General features: G+C 34.8%; 1 protein-coding gene across 1 annotated transcript in view; it reads left to right on the top strand.

The window, feature by feature from the left end:
- The window catches only part of APPBP2 (amyloid beta precursor protein binding protein 2), a 49,828-nt gene that overhangs the window by 8,122 nt on the left and 27,190 nt on the right, over positions 1 to 14,516 (top strand). Inside the window, exon 2 of the mRNA XM_042914734.1 lies at positions 13,247 to 13,335. Within this exon, the coding sequence (XP_042770668.1) occupies positions 13,247 to 13,335 (89 nt within the window). The remainder of the gene's footprint in view (positions 1 to 13,246; positions 13,336 to 14,516) is intronic.

Here is a 14,516-nt window from a genome sequence, read left to right as displayed (position 1 = left end):
AAGATGCTCAACTGAAATGCAGAATCAAGCCAAAGCAATCACGAGGAACAAGAAAAAAATCTGGAGGACTCACACTACCAAGTATCAAGCTGTAGCAATTAAGATTAATATAGCATTGGCACATGGATAGACAAATAGATTGATGGAATAAAACAGTCCAGAAACAGACTGATATGTATACTGTCACATGATTTATGATAAAAGTAACACAGTGGTACAGCGGGGAAAGGAAAGTCAAATAAATGGTGCTGGTCAATTAGATATCCATATAGGAGGAAAAGTATCATGATTTTACCTTACCACCATATGCAGTGATCATTTTTGGATGGTTTGCTGATCTAAATTTGGAAAACAATTCTCACTATGTCAACAAAGATATATTTACAAAATGGCCCAAACATCAGGATAATTCCATAAATTGGATTATGTTAAGATTAAGAACATGTATTCATTAAAAGATACCATTAAGATCATGAAGAACCAAGCACAGAGTGGGAGAAGTGGGAGAAGATGCTTGAAGGACATATGCCTGATCAAAGACTCATCCTGCATCTAATATTAATACACCCCCTTTTTTTTAATGGGAAAAGAACTTGAATAGGCACCTAAAAAGACCAATATTCAATGCTATATTTTAATATTAGAATTAGAACTTGAATAGGCACCTAAAAAGACAAATATCCTGCATCTAATATTAATATACCCCCCTTTTTTTTAATGGGAAAAGAACTTGAATAGGCACCTAAAAAGACCAATATTCAAAGGACCAAGCAAGTGTTTGGAAAGCAATCATGATTGCATGAAAGGGGCTCAGCCTCATTTTGGGAAATTGCTGTGGTAGTGTACATTCTTCAGAATGACTAAATGAAGCAAAACAAAAAACAATGTTAGGACATGGAGCAATCAGAACTCTCAAACGTTGTTACTAGGAGTGTAAATTGATGAACTATCTTGGAAAACTAGCCTGTCTGCTAAAACTGAGCATATACATACTCTGGAACACAGCAATTCCACTTCAAGAAATGTACACTTAAGAACATTCAAAGTGAACAAAGAAAAAAGAGAGTCTTAAATATAGAAAACAAACTGATGGTACCAGAGGGGAGATGGGTGTGTGGGGGGGTAGTTAAAATAGGTGAAGGGAATCAAGAGTACACTCATTGTGATGAGCACTGAGTAACATATAGAATTGTTGAATCACCATATTGTACATTGAAACTAATATAACACTGTATGTTAACTAAACTGGAATTTAAATTTTTAAAATTCACACACACCATCAATAGAATTAGTAAGTAGTGGAATAGTCATGTAGTGGAATATTATGCTATGAAAATGAACGAATTGCAGTTGTTTGACACAATATGAATGAATCTTACAAGTGATACTGTAAGAAACCAGTGACAGGAATATACACCAGAGGCTCCCAGACTTTCTCCCTTCATGGTACTTGGTTCATGGCACTTGTAGGCCAAAAGAAATACCTAAACTGTTCTGTTTATTAAGTAGTAGATATGAACAACTTAGTAATACTTACGTCCCAACAAGTTAAGAGCCATTAAAATAATGCACAAAAATTGAAAAAAAATTAGTACTTTTACTTCATTTTTAAATAACCACAATTAGTAATGGGATGTATACTTTCAGCACTGTACAACTTCTCAAATCTTGGAATCAGATTGGACACCCACCACCCTCATTTTCTGTTCCATGTTGATTTTTACACATTACTTATTATTATAGCAACCACTGAAAATGGCAGCTTATTAACAAAGATTAGACATCACTGAAAAGAATATAGCAATCTAGTAGTTGGCATGGTGTAATACAGATGTTGAATATCATTTCTCTCAAATTTAAAATAACTTGCAGTCCCCAGGCACCCTTGGTGCAGTTTGGAAACTGTGGGTATATTGTGTATTTTTCCATTTATTTAATGTTCAAAAACAATCAAAATTAAAAGTGTTGGAAGTCAAGAGAGGATCTTTTTTTTCTTTTTTCTTTTTTAGTTTTTGGAGGATATTGATTACACAGGGTCACAAAGGGAGGTGCCTGGAATTCTGATAATACTCTGTGATCTAGATGTTGGTTTACATGTGTGTTCACTTTGTGAAAATTTATTGTTGCATTTAAATATGAGTTGTACACTCTATGTTATGCTTCAGTAAAAAGGTTTTTAAAAAATAACATCCGTCTTTATCAGATTGTCAAACTTAAAGATTGAAATCATTCATACCCTTTAACCACAATACCATTTACAGATTTTAATCCTACAGGACTGCTTGTGAATGTGGAGAAAGTTCCATTTAGGGATGTTCACTACAATGTTGTTTATGATGGCAAAAATTGGAAACAAACTAAATGCTAATCAAACAGGAACAGAATATCATACTGCAGTTATAAAGAATGAGGAGGCTGTATATACTGAGGTAGAGATGCCAGAGCACATCAAGTGGGGAGAATAAGAAGCTATTTATAAAGTAGTATGAATAACATAATCCTGTTTGTGTGTTTTTTTTTAAAAATGCTTATTTATTTATTTTGAGAGAGCGAGCAAGTGGGGGGAGGGGCAGAGAGAGAGGGAGAGAGAATCCCAAGCAGACTGTGCACCGTCAGCGAAGAACCTGACATGGGACTCGATCCCACCAACCACGAGCTCATGACCTGAGCTGAAACCAAGAGTCAAGACACTTACTGACTGAGCCACCCAGGGGTGTGTGCGTGCACGCGTGCGTGTGTTTTAAAGTAGAAGAATATATGTGTATGTTTCTATGTGCGTTGAAATAAAGAATCTAGAGAAACACAAAGTTTTAGTGGTATTTATTCAAGGGATAGGATTCCAGTTGCTTTTTACTTTGCACATACATCCTTTCTGTTTTATTTTAATACTTGGATTTTTATGACCATGTATTATTTTGATACATAAAATAAGTAAAATTGAATTTTTTTAAGTTTTATTTATTTTGAGAGGGAGAGAGTGTGTGTATGTGCACGAGCAGGAGAGAAGGAGAAACAGAGAATCCCAAGCAGCCTTCACACTGTCATAGTGGAGGCTGACATGAGGCTCGAACTCACCAACTGTGAGGTCATGACCTGAGCCTAAATGAAGAGTTGGATGCTTAACCAGCTGAGCCACCCAGTCTCAGTTGAGTTAAAAATTGAATTTTTAAGAAAGGATATCTGAACGTGAAATCATCCTAAGAGGAAAATAGCCTAAAAACTCAAATATTTGTCAGTGTGAATGAGAACTAAGTCCATGTAGTTTAATACAAAAAAATAATTCAACTAATTAATTACATAGTTGATTCAGTAGCTAGCCAAATCAAGAAACATGAGTGAAAGCTCTCATTTTCAAAATTAAGAATAAGAAAGAAAATAATAAAACCACACAGATGCACTGGAAAGAGGAAAGTAGCTTTTTAAATTGTAGAATGGCTTCTTTAGTTGTAGGAGAGCGTGTACAATTCTATGCTAATCTGCCTGAAAACCTTACTGAAATTATGTTTCTAGGAAAATATAAATGACCAAAGAAGTTAATAGACTAAAAACCATTTTAGAACAATTAAAAAAAAAAAGTTGAACAATTATGTTTCTCCTTTTGTACATCTGCCTTCTCCCTCAGCAAGCAAACAACTACCACTGACTTCAGGAACTTTCTTGAGTGTATTCAGAGAAGAATTGATGCTACTGGAACTTAACCTGTTTCAGACCAACCTAATTCTTTCCAATTAAAAAAAAAGGAAAAGAGGTCAACATAGGGTGCCTGGGTGGCTGAGTCAGTGAGCGTCCAAGTCTCGATTTCAGCTCAGGTCACGATCTCACAATCATGGAATCCAGCCCGAGTTGGGTCCTGTGCTGGACCTGGAGCCTGCTTGAGATTCTCTCTCTTCCTCTGCCTCTTCCCCTCCCTCAAAAACAAAACAAAACAGGTCAACGTAACACTGATACCTAAACCTAAAGTAGCAACAAAAAGAAGATCTCTTGAGAACCTCACTTGTGATTCATGAGGCAGAATTTATAAATAATAACAAATACCAATCATTGTGTCTGTTAATATAATTCATATTAATAAGACAGGGAACTATCATCATAATATAAAAACCTAAATGTCTCTCCCTTTAAACTTTTAATAGGAAATACAGATTGACATTATAAACATACTTAATCAAAAGATAATATACATATATAAACAGGAATACTTAGTGGTGAAACACTTAAAGCATTCCGATTAAAATCAGGACTATAATAAGATACCTTCTATTATCCGTATCGTTGCCATTGTTGTTTCTTTTGGCCACTGAAGCCAAACTGATTTTTTCTTCTTCTTCTTCTTCCTTTTTTTGTTTGTTTTTTTTTTTTTTTTTAAGATTTTAAGTAATCTCTGTACCCAATATGGGGCTCAAATTTACAACCCCAAGATCAAGAGTTGCATGCTCTACCAACTGAGCCATCCAGACACTCCAGACTGATATTTTTCTTTTTTCTTTCTTTCTTTCTTTTTTCTTTTTTTAATGTTTGTTTATTTTTGAGAGAGAGAGACAGAGGGTGACCAGGGGAGGGGCAGAGAGAGAGAGGGAGACACAGAATCAAAAGCAGGCTCCAGGCTCCAGGCTCTAGGCTCTGAGCTGTCAGTACAGAGCCCGACACGGGGCTCAAACAGCCTTTGAGCTATGAGATCATGACCTGAGCCGAAGTCGGCCACTTTACCAACTGAGCCACCCAAGTGCCCTGGACTGATTTTTTTCTTAAGTGAAATATAGTTGAGTATCATTCAGTTTTTTTGTTTTTATTTTTTTAAGTTTATTTTTGTTTATTTTGAGAGAGTGTGCACTCGAACAGGAGAGGGGCAGGATGGAGGGAGAGAGAGAGAATCCCAGGCAGGCTCCACACTGTCAGTACAGAGCCTGATGTGGGGCTTGGACCCACTGACTGTGAGATCATGACCTGAGCCGAAAGCAAGAGTTGGATGCTCAACCAACTGAGACACCCAGGCACCCCTAGATTTTTTTATTTTTATTTTTTTAAGTGGTTAGACTTTTCATACTTCTTTCTGGAACTGTATACTGCATATTCAGGATTTCTGAGGTGCTGATTAGTGCAATTAGAATAAAGAAATTTAAGGGGTGCCTAGTAGCTCAGTTGAGTGTCTGACTCTTGATTTCAGCTCAGGTCATGATCCCGTGGTGGTGGGATTGAGCCCCACATTTGGCTCCATGCTGACAGCATGGAACCTGCTTGGGATTCTCTCTCTCCCTCTCTCTGCCCCTCCCCTGCATGCTCTCTGTCTCTCTCTTAAATACAAATTTTAAAAAATGTGAAATGGAAAAAGGTTTTAATTTACATAATGGAGTATTAAAGTTTATGAAACATACTCAAGGCTCTTGCAAATCAGTAAGAAAAAGGACTGAAAAGAAATGTGCTATTATGTTGATAGTGATTTTCACTAGATGGTAAAATTGAGTGAATGTTTTTCCTTTTTATACGTTATTTTCCATATTCTCTAATTTTTCTAAAAACATGTAATTCTTCTAAGTCAGAGGAAGCAAATTGTTTAAAGTTGGTTACCTACAATACAGAATGAGTTTCCATATAGAGACAGAATGTATTTCTTAGAACTATACTGCTGTCTTTCTACTGCCTCCTGGATAGACCTAATTTTCACCGCAGATTGGTAATGAAGCTTTGAGAAGCTGAGAAACTTCTTACCAAATAAAAGAGATCACAGACACATATTGACTTACATATGGCTGGTTATCGTTGTTAGGTATTACTACTAACCCAGATTTTTTGATCATTTATATCATGGTAGCCTCTTCCACCATTAACATACTCATGTAAATTACACAAGTGACCCCCTCAACTGAGGGATAGAGTTAGAGAATCTGTATACTAGACCTGATTTCATCCTCATAATGAATGGGGAAAAAACTCTTAGTTTCTTGTTAAATGGATGTGGATGCAATAGCATCTTCATATGTGGACAGCATATTTAAACTTTAGTAAAGGGTTGCCCTCTTATTTGAGTGTTAACTGTTTCTTGTGCTTTTTAATAATATGAGTGTATTAACCTCTTGACTTACTTGCCAATAAGCAAAGCATTTGCCCTGCAATATAAGAATAATCATGTTGGTCAGTTGAATTAAATTTAAAAAAGTATGACATGGAACCAATGAGGGTAGAGCAGCTAAGAAATTAAAATGTTAATAAGAAGCAAGACATTTAAGTGTTGTTTTATCTTCAAAAGAAAGCATTTACCTTTTAATTATGTGTGTATTATGTTAAAATACTTCTGTGACACTTTAATCCAAGAATTTATAATCTGAGACCCCAATGTAATCAGTTACAGGACTTACATATCATATACAATATAAGAACAAAGGAAATATTATATTACAATGTGAATTTTTTCAGAGCTACATTTCAGATGAATTTTGAGATTAGAGAATTTTTCGAGTAAATATATGAGTGAAGATCGTACGTGTGTATTAAATAGAACAATTTGTTACTTTTATTTTAGAGGCGAAGGATACATTTGTTTAGAGATAAAGGAGACATTCTTTTTTAAAAACCTTTTATTAAAACATTTAAACACAAAAGTAGATAGAATGACCTCTGTGTGTCTGTTGTCCAGCTTTAACAGTTACCAGTTTTTGGCCAGTCTTGGTAAATCTGTTCTACCACATCCCCCTTTCCTATAGTATTTGGAAGCAAATCTAGGCATCATATAATTTCATCTGCTAATGTTTTAGTAGCCACCTTACTCTTACAACCCCTAAAAAATTTAATAGTAGTTTCTTACTGTTACTGAATATACAGTTATTCAATTTTCAGTTTTAAATGTGAAATTTGTATGTAATTTTACAGTTTGCTTATTTGGGTCAGGATCTAGATAAGTTCTACAGGTTGGCTGTTGGTTGATCTCTCTCGTAAGTCTTTTTTGATCTATAGGTGGCCTTTCCATCTGTTTTCTTATCTTTGCAGTTTATTTGTTGAAGAAAGAGAATCCTTTGTCTTACAGACAGTGCATAGTTTTCCTGTAGCCTGGATTTCAGTGATCATGATATAAAACATTTTCATCATCCTTTCTAGATGTTTTAGTCTTTGTCTCTGTGGGGGCTTCATGGGTTTCACTGATTTCAGATTTCAGCTTTTAATACCAAGTTTTGGGTTTGGGGTCTGTAAATCATTTAGGTAGTATGAATTGGGACTGCATAGTCCTATGTGTCTTAGGTTTGAAGTTTCAGTTTTTCACTGCAGACTTTGAAGGCTGTGGATATTCTTGACTTTTTCATTCCTGGTTTAGGCAGGTAGTTCAGCTCCAAGTCCCTTTGCTTACAAGGATCTGCTGTCTGGACTCCTTCCTATCTGGTGTTTTGTACTCTACCCACAACCACTCAGAGGTATAAACTATTCTGTTTTTCTTCCTTCCCAGCTGTTTTTCAGTTTTGACAGCTGTGAAGTTTTTGCTCTTGGTTTCAAACTCAGCTATTTATCCAAAAGTTCTCTTCTGATAACTTTATTCAGCAGTTCCTTTTGTTTGGAAAAGAGCTGGAAGGTTTTCATATGTGTCGCTGTCATCTGCCTATTGCCAGAAGCTTTACTCCTGTTTGTCTTCAAAACTCAGCTGAAATTCTTCTTAGAGTAGTTACTTCATTTGTGATACTAAAACACTCTGTTTACCTCCATTGTATAATCTGTGAGCATTATCTTTCTGCTCTGACAGATTCTACATTTTTTGAGATCAGAGAACAACTCTTACTTTGTATTCCTGTGATGACCATAGTCACTAATATATCCCTGATACCTAGCACAGTGTCTTACACAAATGTTCCTGATATTTATTAATGAGAAAATAAGTAGAATATTTCTAGCTATAGTTTTCTTGCCTTTGATATGAAAAATGACAAAGATAAAACAGGTTCAGTAAGCCATGAGTTTCATGTACTTAATATGCCAGGGTACTTGGTAAAAGATCAGATGTTAATAGGAAACATCTATTTTTGTCTATCAACTTAAGCATCTATTATTTAGAATTTGTTCTTGACTTTCACATTTAGGTACTGGCAGTTTATGTTCTTCATCACTAGGGTACACTAGTGTATAAAGTTTGCATTGAAATTTGTTCTCAGAGTTTATTGTATGAGCACTATTGTATAGAGTACTATGGAGAAAGGACATAAGATTATGCCTAATCAGTGTTTCTCTTTAAGGTGCTCACAGTGTGGTTGGGAGACAATAAGTAACTATGTATGAAGCTGGGGTTTTTCCCTAAGTGTTGAATTCTTTAGCTAAATTTGGGCAGTTTCAATAAATAATGATAGAATAACAATACTAAATATTTGATTCTCTAACTGTAAACTTCAGAATAGAGACTGTGTCTTGCTTTTTTTTGTTTTTTCTGAGGTTGAGTTCCATCCAAAGTAGATCGCTACCAATTTGGATTACGGATTCAGAAAGCATTGAATGTATATCTAGCTAATGCTATGCAGTGTGCTAGGTATTGGGGGTATAGTGATAACAGTGGTCACCTCACAGAGTGTAGAGTGTAATGGAGTGACATGTTGAACAAGTTTAGTGAATGTGTGCATGTATGTCTTGATGCTGATATGGAGGAAAATACAGTATGTCATGAGAAAGTATAACAGGGAACAGAATTTAGATTGGGGAGTAAAGGGCAGGTCTCTATGAGAAGGTGACAAATTAGTGGAGACCATTAGGAAGAGTTACAGATTAACCCGGCAAAGAATCACAGTACTAGTGCTTCATGTGGAGGCAGTAGCATATGTGTGCAAAACTCACGAGGTGAGATAGAGCTAAAAGAAAGCTAATGTGGCAGGAATATAGGAGACAGGGAGAAAGAATGGTAAAAAATGAGGTTTGAAAAATAGGCAGGAGTCAGATAACTTTTAGAGACTTGTAGCCCATATTAAAAATTTTGAATTATGTTCACACTGAGGCTGCCATTGAAAAGTTTTAAACAAGGAATGCCATGAAATAATTTACATTTTTAAAAGATCATTCTGACTGCTGTGCAGAATTGATTAGAAGAGGACAAGAGTGGTAATGGAGAAGCCAGTTCTACCTAACCTTTTCAGTAATCCAAGTGAACGATTTGAAATATAAATCCTGTCTCACATATGTGCAGTTTATTGAATATTGTCCAGCTTTTGAAAAAACATACACATATGTAATGGTAGATAAACAATTTAAAAACAAAAGAGGGCCTATATTGCTCAAACTTTTCTAAAACTTGTTCATTTTTACGTGTCATGGTAATTTTTCTTTGATAACAACTGCTTTTCATTTCTGAAGATTTTTGCTCTTTACTGACTCTTCAAGAGGGGATAACAGTTTCAAACATGAGTGAGGTACATGAGTTTCATAGATTGTGTCTGTATGTTCTTAGACCATAGCTTGAATTCACTTTCTTTTATGTTTTTTTCTAAACCTTTCCAAGTTTCTGTTGTTGGGAATTAGCCAAGATTATTTTGTATGCTAATCTGATGTCAGAACTAAGCTGTTCAGTCTTAGCCTGTGGTGATTTTGAATTGGCTGGGAAAGCAACCAATTAAAAATCCCTCTGGTTAAGGAAGACTTTCATCCCCATCTTTATCTCCCAAAGAGTTTTCTGGGTTTGGGGCTGGCTTGCATTGCCCTTGCAGTAGTTTTTCCTTCAGTATGTTATAAGATTTTTACTTTAGTCTGTTCTAAAACATCACCAGGAATTCCATCCCTTTGTATCTTCAAGGTGTTAATTCTTATATATGTGTGTTACTAATATTTACTTGGTTTCATTGTATTTACATTTTTTATTTATAATATTTTATATTCTCGGGCATTTTAGGGTTTTATATAATCACTTATCTCTATGATTTTTGCCTGTGATAGTTTTCAAAAGGCAGTGTTTACCAAGTAGCTTTTAATATTGCTGTCATTTAAGTCTGGAATTTATTTTTACTATATTTTATTAGGAGACATCTAACTTTGTTTTCCCATTTTTTTTCTTTTTTTAAATGTTTGTTTATTTTTGAGTGACAGCATGCACACGAGCCAGGGGAGGGGCAGACGGGGGACAAAGGGATCTCACTAATCGTGAGATCATGACCTGAGCCAAAGTCTGATTGATGCTTAACCTACTGAGCCACCCAGGTGCCCCCCCCCTTTTTTTTTAAGTTTTGAGAAAGAGAAAGAGAGCACATGCATGCACCCACAGGGAAGGGTGGAGAGAGAGAATCTTGAGCAGGCTCCACATGGGGCCTATACCTGGAACTTGAGATCATGACCTGATCTAGAGTCGGATGCCCAACCGACTGAGCATCCAGGCGCTCCTCCTTTCCCCATTTTTATGCACTCTTTGTTAGCTCCTTCTTCAGTGATCAAAAAATTTTTTTCTTCATCATGTTAATTTTTTACACACTGTGGTCTGCTTTTGAAGTTTGCATTTTGTTCCATTGATTGGTTTGTCTTCATACCTTTCCAGTATTGTTTTAGTTGTATTATATTGTCTGGTTTTATATCTCTTAGGAGGTAATTTACCTACTTCTAAAAATAAACTATTTTCCCTTAAAGAACCAAAAGTTGATAGAGTCCTTTAATAGCCTTGTTATTCATTGGGTACAGAATATAATATGAAACACTTAACAATGAACTGAAGTAAGTAAGATTTAAAAAAAATTTTTTTTTAATGTTTCTTTATTTGTGAGAAAGAGAGAGAACGTGTGTGCACAAGGAGGGGAGGGGCAGAGAGGAGACACAGAATCTGAAGCAGGCTCCAGGCTCGGAGCTGTCAGCACAGAGCCCAATGTGGGGCTCGAACTCACGAACTGTAAAATCATTACCTTAACCAACTGAGCCCCCAGGGACCCCCTAAATAAGTCAGATTTTTAAAAATCTAATCAGAATTCTTACCAAGGAATCTGGAGCCTCAGTTTCCTCCAAGCTCTACTCTATAAGCTGTATGAATCTATGAAAGAATAAAGCTTTAAGTCTGCTATAAAAACGTTAAAAATCACCCTATTTATTTATTTATTTATTTATTTATTTATTTATTTATTTTTAATTTACATCCAAGTTAGCGTATAGTGCAACAATGATTTTAGTAGTAGATTCCTTAATGCCCCTTACCCATTTAGCCCATCCGACTCCCCCCAACCAAGCTAAAAATTACTCTTTTTATATATACTCTTCCTTCCTGATAGATTGGCAGTGTAGTGTACATTATTAAGAACATGGATGTAAAGACAGACTGCCAGGGGCCGGATTTGTGCTTTACCACTTTTTAGTTGTATGATTTTGAGCAGGTTATTTAATTTTATATGCCTCAATTTCCTTATCTGTGAAAGTATAGAGTGAGTTACTTATGAAAAGCACTTAGAACAATGCCTGGCACATATTAGATCTTTTTAAGAATTAAATGCTATTTTTATTCTGGATCAGTATCCGCAAATCCCATTCACAGAATGTCTAAGTTTGCATTTTTGGATAAACCTGGTAAGGATAATTGGAAACAATTAAGTCATTACCCTCTTCCCAGAATTTAAATGTGAACCCATTTTTAGCTAGAAAAATTGAACAGAGTAAAAGGGGGGGGGAGGGGCTTGTGTTAATAAGGGCATGTTTACATTGTAACTAAGGAAGCAACTTTTCAGAATTTTAATTTCAAATCCCATTTAGTAAGATATACCAGTTTTCAGTCATTAAAGGCATACGATGAGTTGTAATGTATACAAAGCTTAATTGTCTTTGGTGAGTACAGGCAAAAAGGTTGTATAACTTGTTTTCATTCTCCTATCTTAAAGAAATTCTAAGCCTTAAGTTTGCTAATGATAAGTTATTTTGGTAAGAAGTGAGGTTTTTTTGTACTATACCATTTTGGGAGTGTGTGTATATATTTATTTTGATAAGTAGATTTACTTTTCTGCCCTAAATAAAAACTTATCACATTGTTAAGCTCCCAAATACGGATTAGGTCATACATTCTCAACTTTATTTTCTGAGTTATTCTCTGTTGGTTAATAGTCAAAGTAAATATGACAGTGATTAATAATAGTGAATTTTACTGTTTACATTCCCAGAAGTTCTTACTATAGCAGAAAACATAATCATCTCTAAAATTAGCAAATCTTTCCTTACGAAAGTTTACTGTTAATATGAGTATCCAACCGTTTTATATGAAGATGACATTTTGCTTCCCCTTCCTGGGCATGTGGTAGCCCCTTATCTCTTCTCTTCGGTAATTGTTACGGATTTTTCACAGCAGTCCTTATTGATTTGCATTAATATACTTATGTAATTTGACCTGGCTTCCATTGTGACTAGTGATTTATGCCCAAGAACTAGTTGATTGAGTTTGTAGTATATTTTCCCAGCACAAAGTTAACTGGCCCATTTTGGCACATGAACTCTAGATCTTGTCTTCTTTTTGAAACCCCTGTTCTGTAAACTGAGCTAAGAGTTAAGTGTAATATAAAGTGAATAAGATAAAATTCCAGCCTTCTAAGGCACTATATTTATATAGCATATAAAAATTCAAAGCATTTGGTGAAGCTGGAGTGGGAGAAGGAGGGACAGTAGTATTTGTCTCTTTTTAACCGTGTGCATATATTATTTGTGATAAACATTGAACACATTTGTTAAAATGTTACTTTTAAAAGAAGTTCTAAAAAGTCAGGCAAAATGAGTAAGGGATTGTGACATGATTAGAAATCCTGCCATCTTGGATTATTTTAATTTATTTTTTCATCCTGGATTACTTTATTTAAGATTTTATTTTTAAGCAGTCTCTTTACCCAATGTGGGGCCTGAACTCACAACCCTGAGATCAAAAGTTGCACACTCTCCTGACTGAGCCAGCCAGGCACCCCCCCCCCCCCCCCCCCCCCCCCCCGCCATCCTGGATTACTTTAGACATGATCTGTTAATTTTAAAAGTTTCTTGAACATAACTTTTTATGTTTATTTAATAAGTGTATAGCACTTTGTAGAATTTAACATGTATCAGATACTAATTTTTAAATTAAATTAATTTTAAATGTTAATTTTTAACTTTATATACAACTATTAAAATGTCTTGTATGAATTGTAAAAATTTGTTAATTTACTATTGCTGTGGAATCATACTGACTTTGGGTAGTACCCATTAAATTCATTAAATATTAAGTCCATCGAATTATATCTAGAAGTATAATTAAAGTAAAATTAAAATTAAATTAAAAATTTTTAATTACCTTTTTTATTTTTCATTTCAGCTTTACCAACAGGGACGCTTATGTCAACTGGGCAGTGAATTTTGTGAATTGGAAGTTTTTGCTAAAGTATTGAGAGCTTTGGATAAAAGGTAAATACACTTTTTAAAAATTGTAGTGAACCATACATAACCTAAATTTTATCATTGTAACTTTTTAAGTGTACAATTCAGTGACATTAAGTACCTACCTACCCATTGTTGTGAAACCATCATTACCACCTTGCTTTTTGTGTTCAAGAAAAGGAGACTGAATTCATCTTCCCTATTTTGGCTGTTACATGTGGTGGAGCCACATACGAGTATAGACGACACAGCCTTTGATTATATACTTGCTGTTCTCTTTAGCATTCTTCCTGAAATTTGCTTTAAATGCTATTTCTTTTTCCTAACCCACACTTCTAGGAAAATAAGAATATAGTTTTACAAAATACTGCTAATTTCTAATATGAATATTGCCAAGTTGTTTTATTTGTTCAACAAATTAACTAAGTATATACTTGTTCAATGCCTAGTACGCATCAGGTACTGTTCAAGATGCTGTGAATAAGTTCTACGATATCTCTTCCTCATGGATTTTGTATTTGAGAGAGGAAAATAATAAGTAAATAATATAATTTCGCTGTTAGAGGTAACTTTGAAATGTGGCCTGTGTACTGTAGAGGAACTTTTTGGTTAGTTGAATAATTAAAATTAATCTGTAAAATAAATAAATGAGAACTTCATTTTGGTAAAAGAAGGCTATAGCAAAACTTTTAAAAGAGCATTCTTTAAGAAAAGGTTACCTTTCTGGAATTTAAATTTCTCTATACAATTCTAAACGTAGCCATTGTAAAGATTTAGTGGAATACCTCTCTTTCATCTCTCAGGTTATCTTTCACCAAGTCAAAATCCCTTGGTAAGTGTTTAATGTATTTGTGAAACTAAAAGCATGTAGTTTGACTTTTTTCCCCTTTATCCAAAGCAGTGATTCTGGTATTTACAATTTTGTTATTTAAGAGTTTTTTATTAAGATATAATTCACATACCACCACATTCACCATTTTAAATTATAATTAATTCAGTGTCTTTAGTATATTCACAAGGTTTTGCAACCATCACCACCATCTAATTCTAGAACATTTTCATCACCCCGTAAAGAAACCCTGTACCCATTAACAATCACTTCCTATTTCCTCTTACCCCCAGCCTACCATTAATCAATTTTCTGTCTCTAGATTTATCTGTTCTAGAAAAGAGAATCATATGGTATATGGTCTTTTGTGACTGGCTTC

This window comes from Panthera leo, chromosome E1 (assembly GCF_018350215.1).
Source record: "Panthera leo isolate Ple1 chromosome E1, P.leo_Ple1_pat1.1, whole genome shotgun sequence".
Taxonomy (NCBI): Eukaryota; Metazoa; Chordata; class Mammalia; order Carnivora; family Felidae; genus Panthera; species Panthera leo.
The sequence above is the reverse complement of the archived record's forward strand: the minus strand, read 5'-3'. Positions and strand labels throughout refer to the sequence as shown.